Genomic DNA, 18479 nt, shown 5'->3' with positions numbered 1-18479 from the left:
TACTTTAATCATACTTGTGGCTTTCTCTGAACCCTCTCCTGTATATCAACATCCTTGAATTGTGGACACCAGAACTGGATGCAGTATTACAGCAGCAGTTACATCACTACCAAATACAGAGGTTAAAATAATCTCTTTTCTCCTACTCAAGATTTCCTTGTGTTATGTATCCAAGGCTCACATTAACCCTTTTAACCATAGTGTTGCACTGGGAGCTCGTGTTCAGATGATTATCCACCATGACCCCCAAATCTTTTTCAGAGTTACTGCTTCTCAGGATATAATCTCCCATTCTATAGGTATGGCCTATCTTCTTTGTTCCTAGATATATACACTTACATTTAGCCATATTAAAATGCACATTACATGTCTGCCCCCTGTTTATCAAGCAATCCAGATCACTCTGAACCAGAGGCCTGCCCGCTCCCAAAATTTTAGAGTGATGTGCAAGCTTTATCAGTGATGATAAAAACGTTAAATGGAGTAGGATCAAAAACCGATCCCTGTGGGACCCCAGTGGAAAAACACCCATTGATTTTGACTCCCCATTTACAATTACATTTGGAGACCTATCAGTTAACCAGTTTTTGATCCATTTAATGTGTGCCATGTTAATTTTTTATCATTCTAGGTTTTTTAATCAAAATGTCATGTGGTACCACGACAAACACTTTACAGAAGTCTGAATATATTACATCAACACTATTAGTTTTATCAACCAAACTTGTAATCTCATTAAAAAAAAATCAAGTTAGTTTGATAGGCTACATTTTCCATAAACCCATGTTGATTTGCATTAATTACAGAACCCTCCTTTAATTCTGTATTAATTGAGTTTTGTATCAGCTGCTCCATTATCTTGCCCAGAAATGATGTCAGGCTGACAAGCCTAATTATTCATGTCATCCCATTTATTCTTTTTAAAAACTGGCTCAACTTTAGCTTTCTTCTCGTCCTTCTGAAAGTTCCCCAGTGCTCCAAGACTTATTGAAAATCAATATTAACGGTCCAGTGAACTCCCCCACCAACTCTTTTAAAACTCTTGAATGCAAGTTATTTAGACCTGCTGATTTTAAATTGTCTAACTTGAGTAGCTTCTTTTTAATATTTTCCAGAGATATTAGTGGAATGGAAAGAATGTTATCATCATCATAAGAGGAGACTATATCATCTGTTTTTCCCCAAATACAGAACAGAAATATTTATTGAACATGTTTGCCTTTTCTAATTATTATTTAAATTTCTACTATTTCCATCTATTAATGGACCAATACCATTGTCAGGATTCTTTTTGTTTTGATCCCGGCAGCTCCCCACTGCTGTGGAGGGGCAGGGGGACCCCAGCAGCTCCTCACCACACTGGCTGCAGGGGGATCCCAGCAGCTCCCCATTGCCACCGGTGGCACTACCTGGTGGTGGGTGGTGGGGGCCCCTGTAGCTCCCAGCCACCCCACAGCTGCCCAGCCCTTCCCATTTTATCATGGATATTTTTAGTAAAAGTCAGGGACAGGCCACGGGCAACAAAAAAAAATTCACAGAAGCCCATGACCTGTCCCTGACTTTTACTAAAAATATTCATGATAAAATCTTAGCCTTAATCATGACTACAGAAAACTTATACTGAGAAAAAAACTATATTTGTGGTGAGATATTTCAGAATATGGATGGGAGGAAACACTGACACTGGAAATAATGGAGGTGCTTTTATTTTAGCTTTTGATGAAGGAACAGAGACGTGCTGCTAAAATTGGAGCAACAGGACATCCTGTCTGAAAGCAACAGCATGTTTCTCTTCTCAGATCTGAGTGTTATTAGAAAGGATTTGAGGGAAGAACAACAGATGTTCTTGTCAGTGTTAATGGGACAGCATCTGCCATATTCCATGAGCAGGAGGAAACACTTCTGGGGAGGGTTCTCCAGATCCAAGCATGACAGGAGAAAACAAGGCCTCGACAATGTGGAACTAGAAGAGATATAGAATGGGAGTGGTGGGAACAACCAGCTGGCCAGCCAGACACCCACAGAGAGAAATGGGGGTGAGAGGAACGGAGTCAGTTAGTTTGTGTGTTCTACTATGAGTTTGTTACTGGGTTTTTTTCTCATTGTGCTGCTCTTATGTCTGAGCTGCCCACACCCACTGGGAGAGACAGATTGATAACCAGAACAAGGTGAGGTTATTTCTGTGCAACCTGTCCAGCTGTTGCATGTTTTCACTAACAAGGCTGTAAGCTTTTTGGGGCTGAGGCTGTCACTTATTACATGTTGTTATTAAAAAAAGAAAAGGAGTACTTGTGGCACCGTAGCGCCTAACAAATTTATGAGAGCATAAGCTTTTGTGAGCTACAGCTCACTTCATCAGATGCATTTAGCTCACGAAAACGTATGCTCTCATAAATTTGTTAGTCTCTAAGGTGCCACAAGTACTCCTTTTCTTTTTGCGAATACAGACTAACACGGCTGCTACTCTGAAACATATTATTATTAGAGAGACAAGTTGGGTGAGGTAAAATCTTTTATTGGACCAACTTGTTAATGAGAGACACAAGTTTTTGAGCTACAGTGCTCTTCTTTGGGTGATTATACCACCCAGCACCATAGGGCTAGGCTACATGACTGAGCCCTTTGGGTATTATAGTGAATCCATTGTTACTGATGCTTGTAATATTTTTTCTTAAAACCCCAGCTGCTGGAGGGCTATGACTATATGAGAATCTTGGTTTTCATTTACCTCTAGAAAAAAATTGAAGTTTCCAGACCTCCTGCTTATAGAGAGAAATATGAAACCGGGAGCTGAGCACCTGCAGAAGGCTCAGAAATAAAAGAAAAAGCACCCCTTTTAAAAAATGGTTTGAGGGTGGGGGTTGACTTGTGACTGTTGAGCACTTGGAGTTGGCCACACTGAGTGATGCTGAATGTAGGGTGATCAGATAGTAAGTGTGAAAAATCAGGACATGGATGAGGGGGTAATAGGAGCCTATATAGAACAAAGACCCAAGTATCATGATTGTCCCTATAAAATCAGGACATCTGGTCATGCTTGCGGAATGCCTGTTCATCTCTGGCTGCGTGAGCTGTGCTTGCTTGGTTGGCACTCCTGTCCAGAGGCCTGATTGGGCTGTAGTGCAAGTCGGAAATGCATCCGTTGAAGTGAGCTGTAGCTCAGGAAAGCTTATGCTCAAATAAATTTGTTAGTCTCTAAGGTGCCACAAGTCCTCCTTTTCTTTTTGCGAATACAGACTAACACGGCTGCTACTCTGATACCTGCCCTTGGCTCTGTGCTCCCCTGGGGGAGAGCTGGCCTGTGCCCCGACAACAAGGAGGGGGCACTCTGTTGGTAGGTGCTAGCTGGCAGTGGGGGCAGAGCTCTGCTCTGAGCAGGGAGGGCGCAGCCTAAGCCCACTGGTGCAGAAAGGCAAGGAAGACCGAGTGAGCTGAGCGGACTCCCGCATTACGCCCAGGACCGGAAGGGGGCGGACTGGGAGAGCGCAGCTCCGGGGGAAATGCTCTCTTTGTGCAGCAGGACCCGGAGCGCTCGGTCTCGCGCGGGCCCTCTCTCCGCCCGGCTGACTCCCGCCACTTTGAGCCAGGGGGTGGGGCGTCCTAGAGTTTGCACCAATCATAGCACACTGCCTTGGGGATACGCCAATCACAGACCAGCGCACGAACGTCGTTCTTGTCGTAAGCAATTTGCCTTTTCGCAACCTATCAGTCGTAAATTGGGGCACAAGCCACCCAATCAGAATCCTCGGGGCGTCAGCGACCCAGGCGCGTCGCGGGTGGACTAGTCTTTGCCGCGGCCATTCTCCGGGGCTGGGGCTTGGCTGGTCTGCTGAGGGGAGCGTTCGGAACGTGGTGGGAGCCGGACAGGCCGGGGAGGTGAGTGGCGCCCTGCGGCCTCCTGGTCCCTAGCGCCCTCCCCCCGCCGAGTCCCGGAGGCTGAAGGGGGTTGGAGCCGTCGCCCCTGTCATAGCGGTCGCGCCACAGACCCGCCCTGAGGGCACCGCCCCCCCCGCTGTCGCGCCACAGACCCGCCCTGAGGGCACCGCCCCCCCCCCCGCTGTCGCGCCACAGACCCGCCCTGAGGGCACCGCCCCCCCCGCTGTCGCGCCACAGACCCGCCCTGAGGGCACCGCCCCCCCCGCTGTCGCGCCACAGACCCGCCCTGAGGGCACCGCCCCCCCCCCCCCGCTGTCGCGCCACAGACCCGCCCTGAGGGCACCGCCCCCCCCGCTGTCGCGCCACAGACCCGCCCTGAGGGCACCGCCCCCCCCCCCGCTGTCGCGCCACAGACCCGCCCTGAGGGCACCGCCCCCCCGCAGTCACAGCGGTAACGCCACAGACCTGCAGCCCCTCTTAGCCATGTGGCCCCCACTTAGGGCTACCTGTAGCTTAGCTGCAGTGAGTGATGGTACCGCACAGGGCAGGAGGGAGCTCCTCGAGGGAATTATGTTTTTTAAAAAAAATAAATAAACCTGGCCCCAGACAGCCACCCCTTGTGACTTGGTGTTGACCAGACGGGAGGAGGCTACACGGGGAATGCATAGGCTTGTACAGAATCTCTCAATCCAGGGCCACAACATGTTTTACAGTGTTGGGGTGATGTCATTATCTCTGTCTTAAAGCTGGGGGAAACTGAGGTATAGAGGGGAAATGGCTTTCTCAGTATCACCCAACAAGTCAGTGGCGCAATTAGGCCAATTCTCTGGTATGGAGTTTTGTTGGTTAGGGGTGTAAAAAAAAGACACACAGCCAACTTAGCTATGCTGGCAAAACTCCAGTATCAATGCAGATACAGTGTACCAATAGAAGAGTGCTCCTGTCAGCATAGTTAACATCACTCAAAGAAAAGGAGTACTTGTGGCACCTTAGAGACTAACAAATTCAAAAACCAGTCAGAGAACACTTCAGTCTCTTTGGTCACTCAATTACAGACCTAAAAGTGGCAATTCTTCAACAAAAAAACTTCAAAAAGAGACTCCAACGAGAGACTGCTGAATTCGAATTAATTTGCAAACTGGATACAATTAACTTAGGTTTGAATAAAGACTTGGAGTGGATGGGTCATTACACAAAGAAAAACTATTTCCCCATGTTTATTCCCCCCACCCCCACCTCACACTGTTCCTCAGATATTCTTGTCAAATTCTGGAAATGGCCCACCTTGATTATCGTTACAAAAGGTTCTCTCCCGCCCCTGCCCCCCTGCTGGTAATAGCTCACCTTACCTGATCACTCTAGTTACAGTGTGTATGGTAACACCCATTGTTCCATGTTCTCTGTGTATATAAATCTCCCCACTGTATTTTCCACTGAATGCATCCGATGAAGTGAGCTGTAGCTCACGAAAGCTTATGCTCAAATAAATTTGTTAGTCTCTAAGGTGCCACAAGTACTCCTTTTCTTTTTGTGGGTACAGACTAACACGGCTACTACTCTGAAACCTGTCATCACTCAAAGAGGTGTTGGGTTATGCTGACAGAAAAATTCCTGGGGGCATGTGTAGCATCTACATTAGGGGGTCTGCCTGTATAGTTATCTTGGCAAAACATTTGTAGTGTAGAGATGGTCTCAGGAGCAGAATCTAGGTCTCTTGACTTGTTTAGACACAAGACTCTATTCCCTCCACACAGTCTAATTGCAAAATTCAAGTGTGTGCATGTTGTTACTTTCTGTAAAATTAAATAGCGTCAAAGATCAACTCTTGAATGGGCCATTTTGTTTTCTAGGATCAAACTACTGCAGAACAGGGTCCTATTGGGTAGGCAAAGTGTTTCCAGTACTTGGACTTCCTTTGGTTCCACCATGATTCACAGCCTCTTCCTGATTAACTCCTCAGGGGATATTTTTCTGGAGAAGCACTGGAAAAGTGTTGTCAGCCGCTCTGTTTGTGACTACTTTTTTGAAGCACAGGAGAGGGCTACAGAGGCAGAAAATGTACCTCCTGTGATCCCCACACCTCATCACTACCTCCTGAATGTTTATCGTCATAAGATTTTTTTCGTGGCAGTGATTCAGACAGAAGTGCCGCCCCTATTTGTCATTGAATTCTTACATCGGGTTGTGGACACTTTCCAGGTGAGAAAAGCAGGATATTTTGTCATTACGTTTCTTATTTATCTATCATTGGTGCATACACCGTCTTATAATAATAGCAAAGATCGTCTTACAGCAATACTCAGTTTTTTAGTAGGAACTGCCATAATGAGCTTTTTCGCACCAGAGCCCTTTCTCTGCATGGCATGCTTTGCTTGGCTGGTGTAGACCAACAAAAGTGGATTTATAAATTAGGTCTCTACCATTTAGTTGTTTAATGTGCTCAACTACAATTCCTTGAATTCATGTACACAATTTAACACAACAGATCATTTTTTTTCAGCAAGAACTCAGACAAAGGCAAAGCTCTTTCAGTGCAGTTGCACCCCACGTCATGCGCTTGCCAAGTCAAAAGTCTGTGAAAAGAGGTGGGTTTCACGCAATGGCCTAAAAATCAACAATCTTTATCTCTTTCAAATCCAAAGCCTGCCTCTGAGAACGTCCTGTCACCTGACATGTAGAACTGGGGACTGTTAGCTCAAACACACTAGCTGATATCAACTTTGGAGATTCACAGCAGAGCATGAATGATGCTTCACTTAGTCAATCCCCAGCCATTTCCTGCTTAATACAGTAAATTAAAGTAAACAACTTGAATTGTACCTGCAAACAAATAGACATTTAAGATCATATAAAATAAATGTCCATTAATTTAACAAAATAACCCTAACATGATGATTAACAACTCTGGGGTTTGCAGGGTCTTCTGCAGGGTGGGAAAGGGCATTAGATAGTACTGAGAATTAACTTAGTAGCCTTTCACCTTTTCAGATCTGGGACTTAAATCCTGCCTTGGATCATAAAGGAGCTGATTTTGTCAGTTTCTTTGTAACTGAATATTTTTTCTTTTTCACCAGGACATTCTATTTTTTTGATTTATAGTGGCAGTGAAGTAATGAGTATGGAGGCCTGAAACATACAAAAGTTCTGAAAGATTGTGATGATATGGTTATATTTAATTTTTTTTAAAAAAGCAAAAGGGAGAAAAAAAGGAACTCTGTTAAGTTATCAGTAATTTGCTTCCTCTTTTGTCTGTGTCCCATAATTGTCACTCTGCTCATGAGAAGACCAGGACTGGATCAGCAGCGAGGTGATTCCCAGTCAAGATGCAGTTGCACTCATAATTAGAAAAACAGGACATCAGGATCAACTTATATTTAGAAGGGTAATGGCATTGTATGGGCTGTAACCAGTACCATACGTTTATCCCAAAGTGGAGCTGCTTCCTGTGGAATCTTTTTGAATCTAATTTTGTTCTAATTGGACTTTTCTCCCTCAGAAGGAATTTGGACGACTAACTGTATTTCTTTCAGATAATTAAGTGTTATCTTTGGATTTGGTTTCTGTGAGTTCCTGTACTGAATTTAAAGTACAGATCTTGTGTCACAGAAAGATGAGTCATGTTAGAGTTGCCCCCGAGAGTTGTTAATATTCAGAGTACAGTAGTAGTGGGATCCTCAGGCAATCTGGGGAAGGAAGGCAGACATCATGTTCTGCCTGCAAAGCTCTGAATATTGTGGTCAGGATTTGAGGTGTCCCATGACCAGAGTTATAGCAGAAGAGAGAAAATAGGAGCTGTTAGTCAGACTTCTTTGTCATGTGTGCTTTGCTTCTGAGCACTATAGTCAGACACGTGAATTCAGACTTGGGAGGTGTGGGTGAGGAATGGAAATAGAAATTAGGTAGAGTCAGGGATCAGACTGGTAGGTGGAGCGTGAAACTTGATGGTACTCTTCCAAGCCTTTCCCAGAGGAGATGTTGATAAATTGGAGAGGGCTTGGAGAAGAGCCATGAGAAAGATTAAAAGATAAGAAAATATGTCTTATAATTAGGGTGACCAGATGTCCCTTTTTTATAGGGACAGTCCCATTTTTGGGGACTTTCTTATATAGGCAACTATTATCCCTCGCCCAGTCCCGTTTTTTCACAGTTGCTATCTGGTCACCCTGCTTATGATAATGATGGACTCAGAGAGCTCAGTCTACTTAGGTTAACAAAGAAAAGATTACGGATGACTTGATTAGTTTATACGTATTTTCGTGGGGAACAAATATTAGATAATAGGCTGTTCAGTCTATTGGAGAAAGGTACAATATAATCCAATGGCTGGAAATTGAAGCTAGACATATTCAGACTGGAAATAAGATATACATTTTTAACAGCATAATTCACCATTGGAACAATTTACCAAGGATAGTGATGGATTCTCCCTCACTGACAATTTTTAAAGCAAGATTAGATGTTTATCTAAAAGATCTGCTATGGGAATGATTTTTGGGAACTTCTGTGGCCTTTGTTATGCAGGAGGTCAGACTACTTGATCATTGCCGTCCCTTCTGCCCTTGGAGTCTATGAGTTGCTATTCACAGTAGATTGTGCAGCTTATTCAGAATATGATTGCTCATGCTTGTTGGGCTTGTGCTTGGCTCCCCCTCAGACAGAGAATGCACCCATGGGTTCTGCTCGGTTCTTCATGTTTGGCTTCCCATTCATGAGGCTCATGTGCCCCAGGAGGCTGCTTGAGCTTGGCTGTCTTCTGGGGGCTCTGCTAGGGAGCTCTCTTCTTTTGACTTGGCTCCTTCTTGGTTGTGGTGGCAGTATTGTTCAAGCTCACTCACAGCAGTGCCAAAATGAGCAGTCACTCTCAGTACATTATTCAGACGGTCATGCTATGATTCTCCCTCCTCCCCCCCACCCTTTCTCTTCTTCCTTACAGGCTTTGTTGAGCAGTGAAATAGTTAATATTTCAAGTATCAAAGTTATCATTGGCTATCTGAGTTATTGCCTATTCAGATGAATGAGGCAGTTCACACATCTCAAGGATCCCTCAGTCTACACAGCCTGCAGCAGCACCATCCAGCCCAGGTTGAGAGACTTGCACTGGACTTATACTGCCTACTAAAAATAGCTGTGTTGACAGCACTTTGAAATTGAGGCTGGGCTGTGAAGACCACTACCTTCCCTAAGCTTCAGAGCCCAAGCTCCAGCCTGAGCTACAATGTCTACAACATCTATTTTTAGCACAGTAGTGCAAACACATGTCTGACAACCTGGGTTGGGAGGCTTGCTGACACAGATTGTGTAAGCATGTTCAGGGCTATTGCACTAGTTACTCTGGTTGCATTTTCAAGACTGTCTCAACAACCACAGTAGCTAGACACTGACTTTTTTTTTTTATAAGTGAAAACTTAGAATCTGGAGAATGAGAAAAGAACAAGAAAGAGGTGCAGGTGCACTTCACTGCATACTAGCTGTATAAGAGCCCTGGGTAGACACACACACCACCAGGGCAAATATATTGTTACAGTATTTTAACATTTTGTAGTACCTTTCATTACAAAGGATCCCAGAGTGCTTCACAAACTTCACAGATGATCATACTTGTCATTTGCATCATCTTTTTGTGTTTAAAGCATTTCCAGTGTATAGATAAAATAAATATGCATGAGCATGTATAATGGCTTAACCCCTACTGATATGCAACCATCTCTTGGATGGCACATGTTAGCTGCTTAACACCACACAGGTACTATGTGACAGTTGAGGATAGGAAAAGAAGAATAATCTCTTCAGTTGATATTTGTGGGTGGGGTGGGGTAGAATTAGGTAGGCAGGATGTAGTTACACATATCAGAATTTGGGCAAAATAGCTTAGTAACACTCTTGTTTTTAGAGTAGCAGCCGTGTTAGTCTGTATTCGCAAAAAGAAATTTGTTAGTCTCTAAGGTGCCACAAGTACTCCTACTCTTGCTTTTATGTAAAATGCACTGGATTTCTAATAAGCATGCATGGTCAGGAGCTTGGTTTTATTGAAAGATGACTTCTTAAGCTACCCACAGCCCCTAGCATCAAGCTGTGGCATTGATCTAGTGCTCAGTCAAAGGGAACTGCTAAATCACCAACACTACTTCCTTCTTGGAGATCTCCCATCCCAGTTGCTAAACTGGTAAGATTTGATAGGCTCACAGCCTGATTTGTTATGCTCTGACCAAAAATTGTAATACTGTTAAATACATGTGTGGGTGGGAAGTGAGAAACAGTGAAGGAAGCATAGCCAAGCTGTACCAACTGTCACTGAGAGTCCGAGAGACTGAAGCAGATGCTGGGCTGAGGATCTTCTATTATTCATGCTACAGGTTTCTCCTTTTACCCACTTCTCAAGATTGTGCGCTGGGTTTCTGCCCTTCAAAATGAGAGAATTGCTTTTCAGGCTCTTCAACAGATTGTGGAATACCAGACTTTTGCTCTCAGCTCTAATGTTAGCAGACCATTCAAGTTACTTTGGGCTTTGTTGGCAGTATATAAGAATTGGAAAGGGCAATGGGGTAAAAAGACTGAGAGCAATGTGGGAGGGAGGCACTTTAGAAATGACAGTTGGTGAATGCGTTTCCCTGTAAAACAAGACCAGGTAGAGATGGAACAGCATCAAAATCAGCTTGCTGTAGTTTTCCAGCTCTCCCCTAGCCTTCCCCCATACTAGAGATAGACGTTGTATAAATAACTTACAACTTTCTTTAAAAACTGAAGTGACTTACACCAGTATAATAATACTGTATGTGTTTTGCAATGTGAGTTACAAAACTAAGTGGAATAGCTGTGCATCAAGAGGGGATTATTCCTCACAAGCAGTGGGACTACAGAGTCCTGCAGGTGAAGATTAGGATGTTTGAGAAAAGCAGCGTATCTAAGACCTAATCTGCACTAAAAAGTTAGGTCAACCTAGCTATGTCGCTCAAGTGTGTGAAAAATCCACACTCCTGAATGCCGTAGTTAATCTGACTTGACTCCCGGTGTAGACAGTGCTGGGTCAACAAAATAATTCTTCCATCGACATAGCTACTGCCTCTGGGGAAGGTGGAAGTGATGGGAGAACCCCTCCTGTTGGTGTAGGTAGTGTCTACACCGAAGAGTAAAGTGGTACAACTGCAGTGGTGCAGCTGTGCTGCTGTAGCATTTCAAGTGAATACAAGCTCTAATACTTGGCTCTAATTATCAGACCCATTGGTCTCTCACTTTTAGCAGCATTAAAATTCACAGCTGTTCTTGTGAATATGCTTAATGGGGAAGCTGGGTAATTGTGTCTGTTTCACACAGGATTATTTTGGTGTCTGTTCGGAGGTAGTGATCAAGGACAATGTTGTGGTGGTTTATGAGGTGCTGGAGGAGATGCTGGACAATGGATTCCCATTGGCTACTGAGTCCAATATCCTGAAGGAACTGATAAAACCCCCCACCATCTTGCGAACTGTTGTCAATACCATTACAGGTACAGGGGAGTGAGGAGTGGGTAAGGGGTTGAGTCATCGTGATGATCCTTCTACCAAAGTGATTCCAAATGCTGGGGAGGGAGGAGGAGAAGTTGATAGTCTGACCAAATCCTCTTAACCTCTAGCATAGCTGTTGCTTTAAGGGAGCCCATGTTAGCATATTGGCATTGGGGCAGTCCAGTTTCTAGCATTAGACATAGGATCTCCTTTTACCTAAAAAGTCATCTGCCCACAATGGATTGTCCAGCACTCTAGTCGGATCCATGAAATGACTTTATGGCCAGGGTTGGTTTCCTAAATGGACTGTTCCTCCTCCTTTCAAATGAGGGGTTAGTGGGAGGGGTGGCAGGAGAGGAAATGCTTGATGAATTCATACTATGAGTTATTGGAGAGTGACTGTGCTCTTCTATAATGAGAGGGAGGACTTCAGGAACAAATCAATGTTCCATATGGGTGAGGTCAGGGGCTTCTTCTGGGGCTTTGCCAACTGCTTGTTTTCATCCTGATCTCCTTAACTCTTCCAGGAAGCACCAATGTAGGTGATCAGCTCCCTACTGGACAGCTATCAGTGGTGCCATGGCGACGGACCGGTGTGAAATACACCAATAATGAGGCATATTTTGATGTGATTGAGGAGATAGATGCAATCATTGACAAATCAGGTATGAGCGTTCCTGCCAGTTAAGGCTGAGATATCCTTCTCTGGGAGTGCCTAGAGGGAGAGGATGTTTATTTTTTTAGAGGAGGGAGGAGTGTTGGAAGCTCTTGGAAACTGTTCTCATTCTGACCTTTTGACAGCTCAGATGTGCTGTTTAGTCTTACATTTCTGTAAAGTGTCAGTGGATTCAAGCTGTAAGACTTGAATAGGCTGTGTTGCAGTCTTCCCCACTTGTCCAGGATGAATTTCAATCAGGTCCACAGTTGCCTTCCATAACCTGTTTTGTTTTACTTCCTGTTATAGGTTCCACAATTACAGCTGAAATCCAAGGGGTGATTGATGCTTGTGTTAAATTGACTGGGATGCCAGACCTCACCCTCTCTTTCATGGTAAAGTTCAAGAAAAGGGGTGATAGGTCTTCTTGATACTGTATAGAAGAAGTGCAGTATTCTTTAATCAAATAGCCTTCACTGGGACCTTAGGTGCCACCAGCTGCTAGGGTGCAGGTCTAGCTATGACAGATTCCAAGTAGAGAAGGGAAGAAGGAATGCATATAATGAAAAATCTCTATAAACATCTACAGTTTTGAGAGGGGGAGGGGTGGTGGTGGTTGTTAGAAGTAGCCTACAGCAGTGTGTGTGGACTCACTAAACTCCAAGATGTAGCACTGCCTAAGGCAGCTTTCTCCCTGGGCTCATCTGTAATGAGTTTACATCAGGATAGTTGTTTGACATGACTAAGTAGGTAGGCTTCTTATACGCTAGGATAGAATTACCGCGATAGGTACACCTGTTACACAGATATTAAACAGCTACAGAACAGAGTGGGAGACACAGTTGCCAACTTTCATGCAGTAAATAAGAACCCCGACTTTCACAATAAGCCAAAAATCAAGCTAATCCCATTTCAAAACAAGCCCTAAGAACCCCAACACTCTATGTGACTAGATCCCCCCGGCATGCAGTCTCTGACTATGGTGGGCCCGCTGTGCACCCCTGACTCTCTCCCCCTCTTGCCCCTGGTTGCAGGGAGCTGATCCAAAAAAACCAAGCAACAAGCCAAAAACTAGCCAATTAAGCCAAAACCAAGTCCAATTTCTGTTTTTTTTTTCATGGGTTTGGCATATCTGATGGGAGACTGTATTGTGTGCCACATGGCAGATGCTTGAGGTGGGACACGGGAAAGGAGCAAGAGGAAAGAGCATGGACAGATTCCTTTTCACAAATTTTGTTGGTTTCTTGGACTTCTTGACTCAGTCTTATTTCAGAACCCCCGGTTACTGGATGATGTCAGCTTCCATCCATGTGTGCGTTTCAAGCGCTGGGAATCAGAGCGGATCCTCTCTTTCATCCCACCAGATGGAAATTTCAGATTGCTCTCCTATCATGTCAGCGCTCAGAAGTAAGTAGGGAATTTAGAACTGAGGGTTTTCAAAATCTGGACGTTTGTCCCTTCTTGCTCATTGCTAAATAGAGTCTCTAGAAAAGGATCACTTGCGTCCTTTGCTGAGTGAGAAACTGGGAAAACTAGTGCTATTTTTTAAATTTAAACTCTTTACTCTTTGAGGCAATAATCTTGCAATTTCAGTTCAGTTCTGCACGCCAACTCTGTTCACATCCCGGTGGCGGGTGTGTAATCTACAGTTGGGACAAAGTAGGCAGTAGTGTCTGCTGTCTATTTTAGTTCATTACACTAACAAGGCTCCTTAAAATAAAGTAAAATAATTGCATAATGCAATAATGTTGGTGTCTGTTTTAATGGAACTAGTAGTTTTTATTGTAGACACTGAAGCCATTTATTAGACTTGGTTGAGCAAAGTGCACCTTGAAATCTGCACTATATAAAAAAGAGCAGAAATGATGGTTTCAGGCTGCAAACACACTTATATAGTCCAAGGCAGTGCTGCTGCCTTTGCTTAAAGCAACTTGCCGAAATGGTTCCATTTTGCAAGAAAATCCAGCATCCTTTACTCAACCCCCAAAACATGTTCGAAACAATAATTAATGCTTGACACACCTACAATGTGAGGAAGTGGGAAACTGAGGTACAGAAAGATTGTGACCTACCAAAGGTTATGGTTAACAGAGCTGAGATGGTATCCTGACTTCCTGGTCTGGGCTTTAGCTACCATACCACGCTCATTTTCTTCCTCCTTATGCAGAAGGAATGTCTTGTAATGTGGGCTGTGCAGGGCCTGGGTGGTGATGGTGGAATAGAAAGTGGTGAGGGGTAGGCTACAATAGCAGTGACTTGTCCTTTGTTTCAGCTTGGTGGCAATTCCTGTCTATGTTAAACACAACATCAGTTTCCGTGACAGCAGCTCATTGGGACGCTTTGAGATCACAGTGGGACCCAAGCAGACTATGGGAAAGACTGTAGAGGGGGTGATGGTCACCAGCCAGATGCCAAAAGGGGTCTTGAACATGAGCCTCACCCCCTCACAGGGAATGCACACCTTTGATCCAGTTACAAAGGTGAGAAAAAAGGATGCAGTGGGACTTTTCTTATAGCCTGATGTACATGGGTCACTCTCTTGGTAAGAACATAACATAAGACCATCTAGTCCAGTATCCTGTCTTCTGACAGTGGCCAAACTGCATAAACTGCTTTCTCTGGGTTTCGGCCTAAGATCTGGAGGGGAGCTCCTTGTCTCAAGAAATGTCTCCACTTGTTTGGCGCTGAGCATCACTCCTAGCAGAGCCTTCCCTACCTGGAGAGAGCCCCCTGCCCTGTACTGAGAGGAATTCTTATCTAGTGTGCCAAAACCAGTCACTTCTGCCCATTGTGATGCAGACTGATCAGCTCAGGGCCCTGAGCAAATAGCAAACCCCCTCTGAATTGGGATGGGCAATACCATGGAAGTGGAGATGGGGATTATCTCCTGCAGTAAAACACCTGATTTTTGGTCACTCACTCCTGCATGGTGATGGGAACAGAAGTTACAAGGATTGTAATGCTCCACAAGAAGGATTTATTGCTACATGATCAGACTATGGGTCTGTGTAAAGGGATGTGCCTCTTGAACTGTGATTACAAAATTTCCTTGCCATAAGGTCTTATCAAAGGGGATATACTTATTTTTATTAGTTTGTTTCTTTTGGGTCCCTTTGCCCAGATTCCTTTACAGGGAACATTTGATGCCCCAACTGGGTAAAAGTGAGGTGGAGTCTCACTGGCAGTGCCAATCCTGGCCACTGGGGGGCATGCTCCTTTAATCAGACCACAGTTTCACCATGCAACATTAAATTCTCTTCATGGCTTGAATGCGAAGAACCAAATACTGGGATGGGCTGAAAGCATCTTTGCTTAAAACCATCAATGGGATGGTCCTTTATACGAGTGGGTCTCAACTAGTGGTACATGTACCCCTGGGGGTACGCAGTGGTCTTCTTTGGGGGTACATCAGCTCATCTACAGACTACATTAAAAAGCACTTGCAAAGTCAGTACAAACTAGAATTTCATAGGGATAATGACTTGTTCATATTGCTCTATATACCATACACTGAAATGTAAGTACAATATTTATATTCTAATTGATTCATAATTATATGGTAAAAATGAGAAAGAAAAAAGAAAAGGAGTACTTGTGGCACCTTAGAGACTAACAAATTTATTAGAGCATAAGCTTTCGTGAGCTACAGCTCACTTCATCGGATGCATTTGGTGGAAAAAAAAAAGTTTTTTTTCCACCAAATGCATCCGATGAAGTGAGCTGTAGCTCACGAAAGCTTATGCTCTAATAAATTTGTTAGTCTCTAAGGTGCCACAAGTACTCCTTTTCTTTTTGCGAATACAGACTAACACGGCTGCTACTCTGAAACCTATGAGAAAGAAAGCAATTTTTCAGTAATAGTGTGCTGTGACACTTTTGTATTTTTATGTCTGATTTTGTAAGCAAGTAGTTTTTAAGTGAGATGAAATTTGGGCGTATGCAAGACAAATCAGACTCCCGAAAGGGGTACAGTAGACTGGAAAGGTTGAGCCACTGCTTTACAGGGTATCATCATTGCATCCATCTATCTTAATACCTTGTTTCTGTCCTTTAAAGTTGCTCTCATGGGATGTAGGGAAAATTAACCCCCAGAAGCTGCCGAGTCTGAAGGGGACTATGAGCCTTCAAGCTGGCACGTCCAAACCTGATGAGAATCCCACCATCAACCTTCAGTTTAAAATTCAGCAGCTGGCTATCTCTGGTAAGTGGCTGTCAGCCTGGACCCTGGACAGTACTATTCTACTTCATGCACTGGGTGAACGTATGTCTGACATGCAGAATGTGCTTCTGGATGCATATGGGGCCATGTGAGTGTCATAACTAGGTTCTTCATCTAAAATAGTCTCTCTAGTTGGACTACACACTGGTGTATGCTTAGGGGATTGTTCATACAGTCTCTCCTGACTGCTGTGCGGAACAGCCCATCTGTGTTTCCCTTATCTGTGCCCCCTTTAATTCCTCTCCCCCTCTAGAGTTTTGTAAAGCATTTTAGGGAAGTGTACAGCGTGTATGAACAATGTTGTTAACAAAGTTGAGGCAGGTGTTGACCAGCGGCCTATGTCCCTTTGCCTTCCTTCTGCTTTCCAGTATTGCCTGCACATAGTTTCTAGTTTTTGTGCTCTCTCAAGGCCTCTCCCCTCCATCTGTGGCAGTATTGCAGCTCTCCTCCAAACCCCAAAGTTTCACTGTCTTTTCATTTGTTTTAGGGCTGAAGGTGAATCGCCTGGACATGTATGGGGAGAAGTACAAACCGTTCAAGGGCATAAAATACATGACCAAGGCTGGCAAGTTCCAAGTCCGAACTTAGAGAGCCCAAGAACCACAAGCACTTTCTCATTTCCTATGTACCCAGTTGTTGGATCCAGCCTCTGCCCGCTATCAACTCCCATGGGGCTGCCCTCTTGCTTTTTTCTAGTTCCTCCAGGAATGCCAGAACCCAGGTGGATTGGGAATATCATATACCGGGAAGAACAGGACTGACTTGAAACCATCTCAACTTTAGCTGAGTCTTAAGTTCTCAAGTGGTGGCAAAGGAAAATGTGAGAAATGTTCCAGTTCCTCGGGGCTGTGGGTTCAGATATGTCAACTCAGTTCTTTCTACCTTTAACCTGCTTGGCAAAGGACACTCTGGAGGCCTACTCTCCTTGTGAGCCCCGTATCATGCATTGCTAGGTTGGCTAGCATTTCTATGCAGATTGAACAAGGTTCAGTTAAAGAAGCTGGACTCAAAGTTTAATGGTTTAGAATTTGCTCCTGTCCCTAACTGGCGATTCCTGTTAGAACTGGAAGGAGAGATAGGATTAGTCATGTGAGAAGGGGTCAGTTGGAATATTTCTTTGGAGAGGCAAAGGGAGATGGAGGCATCTCCTTTCCAGAAGTGGAAAGGAGGGAGCAGAAGCCTGTTCAGAAGGTTCACAAGGGGAGTAGGGAGGAAGTTGGAAGAGTGAATCTGGTTATCTCTTGCTACACGGAGCTCTCTTGATCATTACATATCTTGAGCCTCTGAGGAGAGACTGGAAATTCCCAACTAAACCTAGCCTTATGCCCTGCTAAGAGCTAACCGGAGCAGGGATTACCTTGTGATGTCTGAAGGATGGGGGTATCTGAACATGCTTACTGTTGTGAGACCCTGCTTCTTTTCTCTAGTCAGTATTTTGGGGGGTGGGGGGGTGTTCTCTTGGTTCCCTATTTGGGGAAGGCAGGACAGTTGTATATATAATTATTTAAGCATCTGTATGAAGCGACGTCTGATGGCAACCCTTACGGCTGCTAAATGAAGAGGATAGGCTCTGTCCTGGCAAAGTGTGGGGGAGAGCGATGCCTCGCTCCCTATCTGTAACAATGGCTATGGTGGTTCTGTTGCTCACTGACGTATTTGTTTAAAGTCCCATGTCCTAGTATATTTATGATGTTCCTGGCTGTATTACTTGATTCCACTCCCTGCCTTGTTTTGCTACTGTGCCGGTAGACTCTAGCCTCTGTTGTCATTCCTCTGGGGTCATCTGTCCTATGAGAGACTATGCCGCATTTGTTCCCATTCCAGCCTGTGCTGCATCTCGCTGCACAGAGTAATGTATACATGGACAGTGTGCATATTGCTCCACGTTGCCCATGATGTGCCCTCTGGCCACTGAATGCCATATGTGCTCTTCTGGGGTAACAGAACTTACCTGTGGTCTACTGGGCATATGACTACCTAACCCGGAAAGCTTCCTTGGCTGTGCAGTCAAGCACACATAACCTGTGTGTATGTGACCAAGAGGAGTGACACCCGCTGTGGGATAACATGCATTCTGCTATGATCTGTGCGTGATGGATGTTTGTAATGGGTGAGTGTTACCTCATTTTGGAATTAGATTCCTGTGCAGCTAATATGAATGCTACTGCAGGGTGGCCTAGTATCTGAGCATGCTCAATGCAAATGTAACAGTTCTTCCAGGGTATCAATAAAAGTCAATTTTACCTGT

The 18479-nt window shown here is 44.5% G+C and overlaps 1 protein-coding gene across 1 annotated transcript; it reads left to right on the top strand.

Moving 5' to 3' along the window:
- The first annotated feature begins 3720 nt into the window (after positions 1-3720).
- AP3M2 (adaptor related protein complex 3 subunit mu 2) lies at positions 3721-18479 on the top strand. Its single transcript, XM_038384743.2, has 9 exons — positions 3721-3876; positions 5727-6075; positions 11188-11359; positions 11885-12022; positions 12322-12407; positions 13286-13419; positions 14285-14492; positions 16069-16213; positions 16719-18479. Exons 2-9 carry the CDS (start codon positions 5803-5805, stop codon positions 16817-16819), a joined length of 1257 nt encoding a protein of 418 aa, XP_038240671.1. The 5' UTR covers positions 3721-3876; positions 5727-5802; the 3' UTR covers positions 16820-18479.

This window comes from Dermochelys coriacea, chromosome 26 (genome assembly GCF_009764565.3).
Source record: "Dermochelys coriacea isolate rDerCor1 chromosome 26, rDerCor1.pri.v4, whole genome shotgun sequence".
Taxonomy (NCBI): Eukaryota; Metazoa; Chordata; order Testudines; family Dermochelyidae; genus Dermochelys; species Dermochelys coriacea.
This window is presented reverse-complemented; position numbering and strand designations above follow the sequence as displayed.

Coding starts and splice junctions, on each gene's coding strand:
- AP3M2 (XM_038384743.2), top strand. CDS start 5,803: ATGATTCACAGCCTCTTCCTGATTAACTCCTCAGGGGATATTTTTCTG. Junction 14,493..16,068: donor CCTTTGATCCAGTTACAAAG/GTGAGAAAAAAG, acceptor TGTCCTTTAAAG/TTGCTCTCATGGGATGTAGG. Junction 16,214..16,718: donor TCAGCAGCTGGCTATCTCTG/GTAAGTGGCTGT, acceptor CATTTGTTTTAG/GGCTGAAGGTGAATCGCCTG.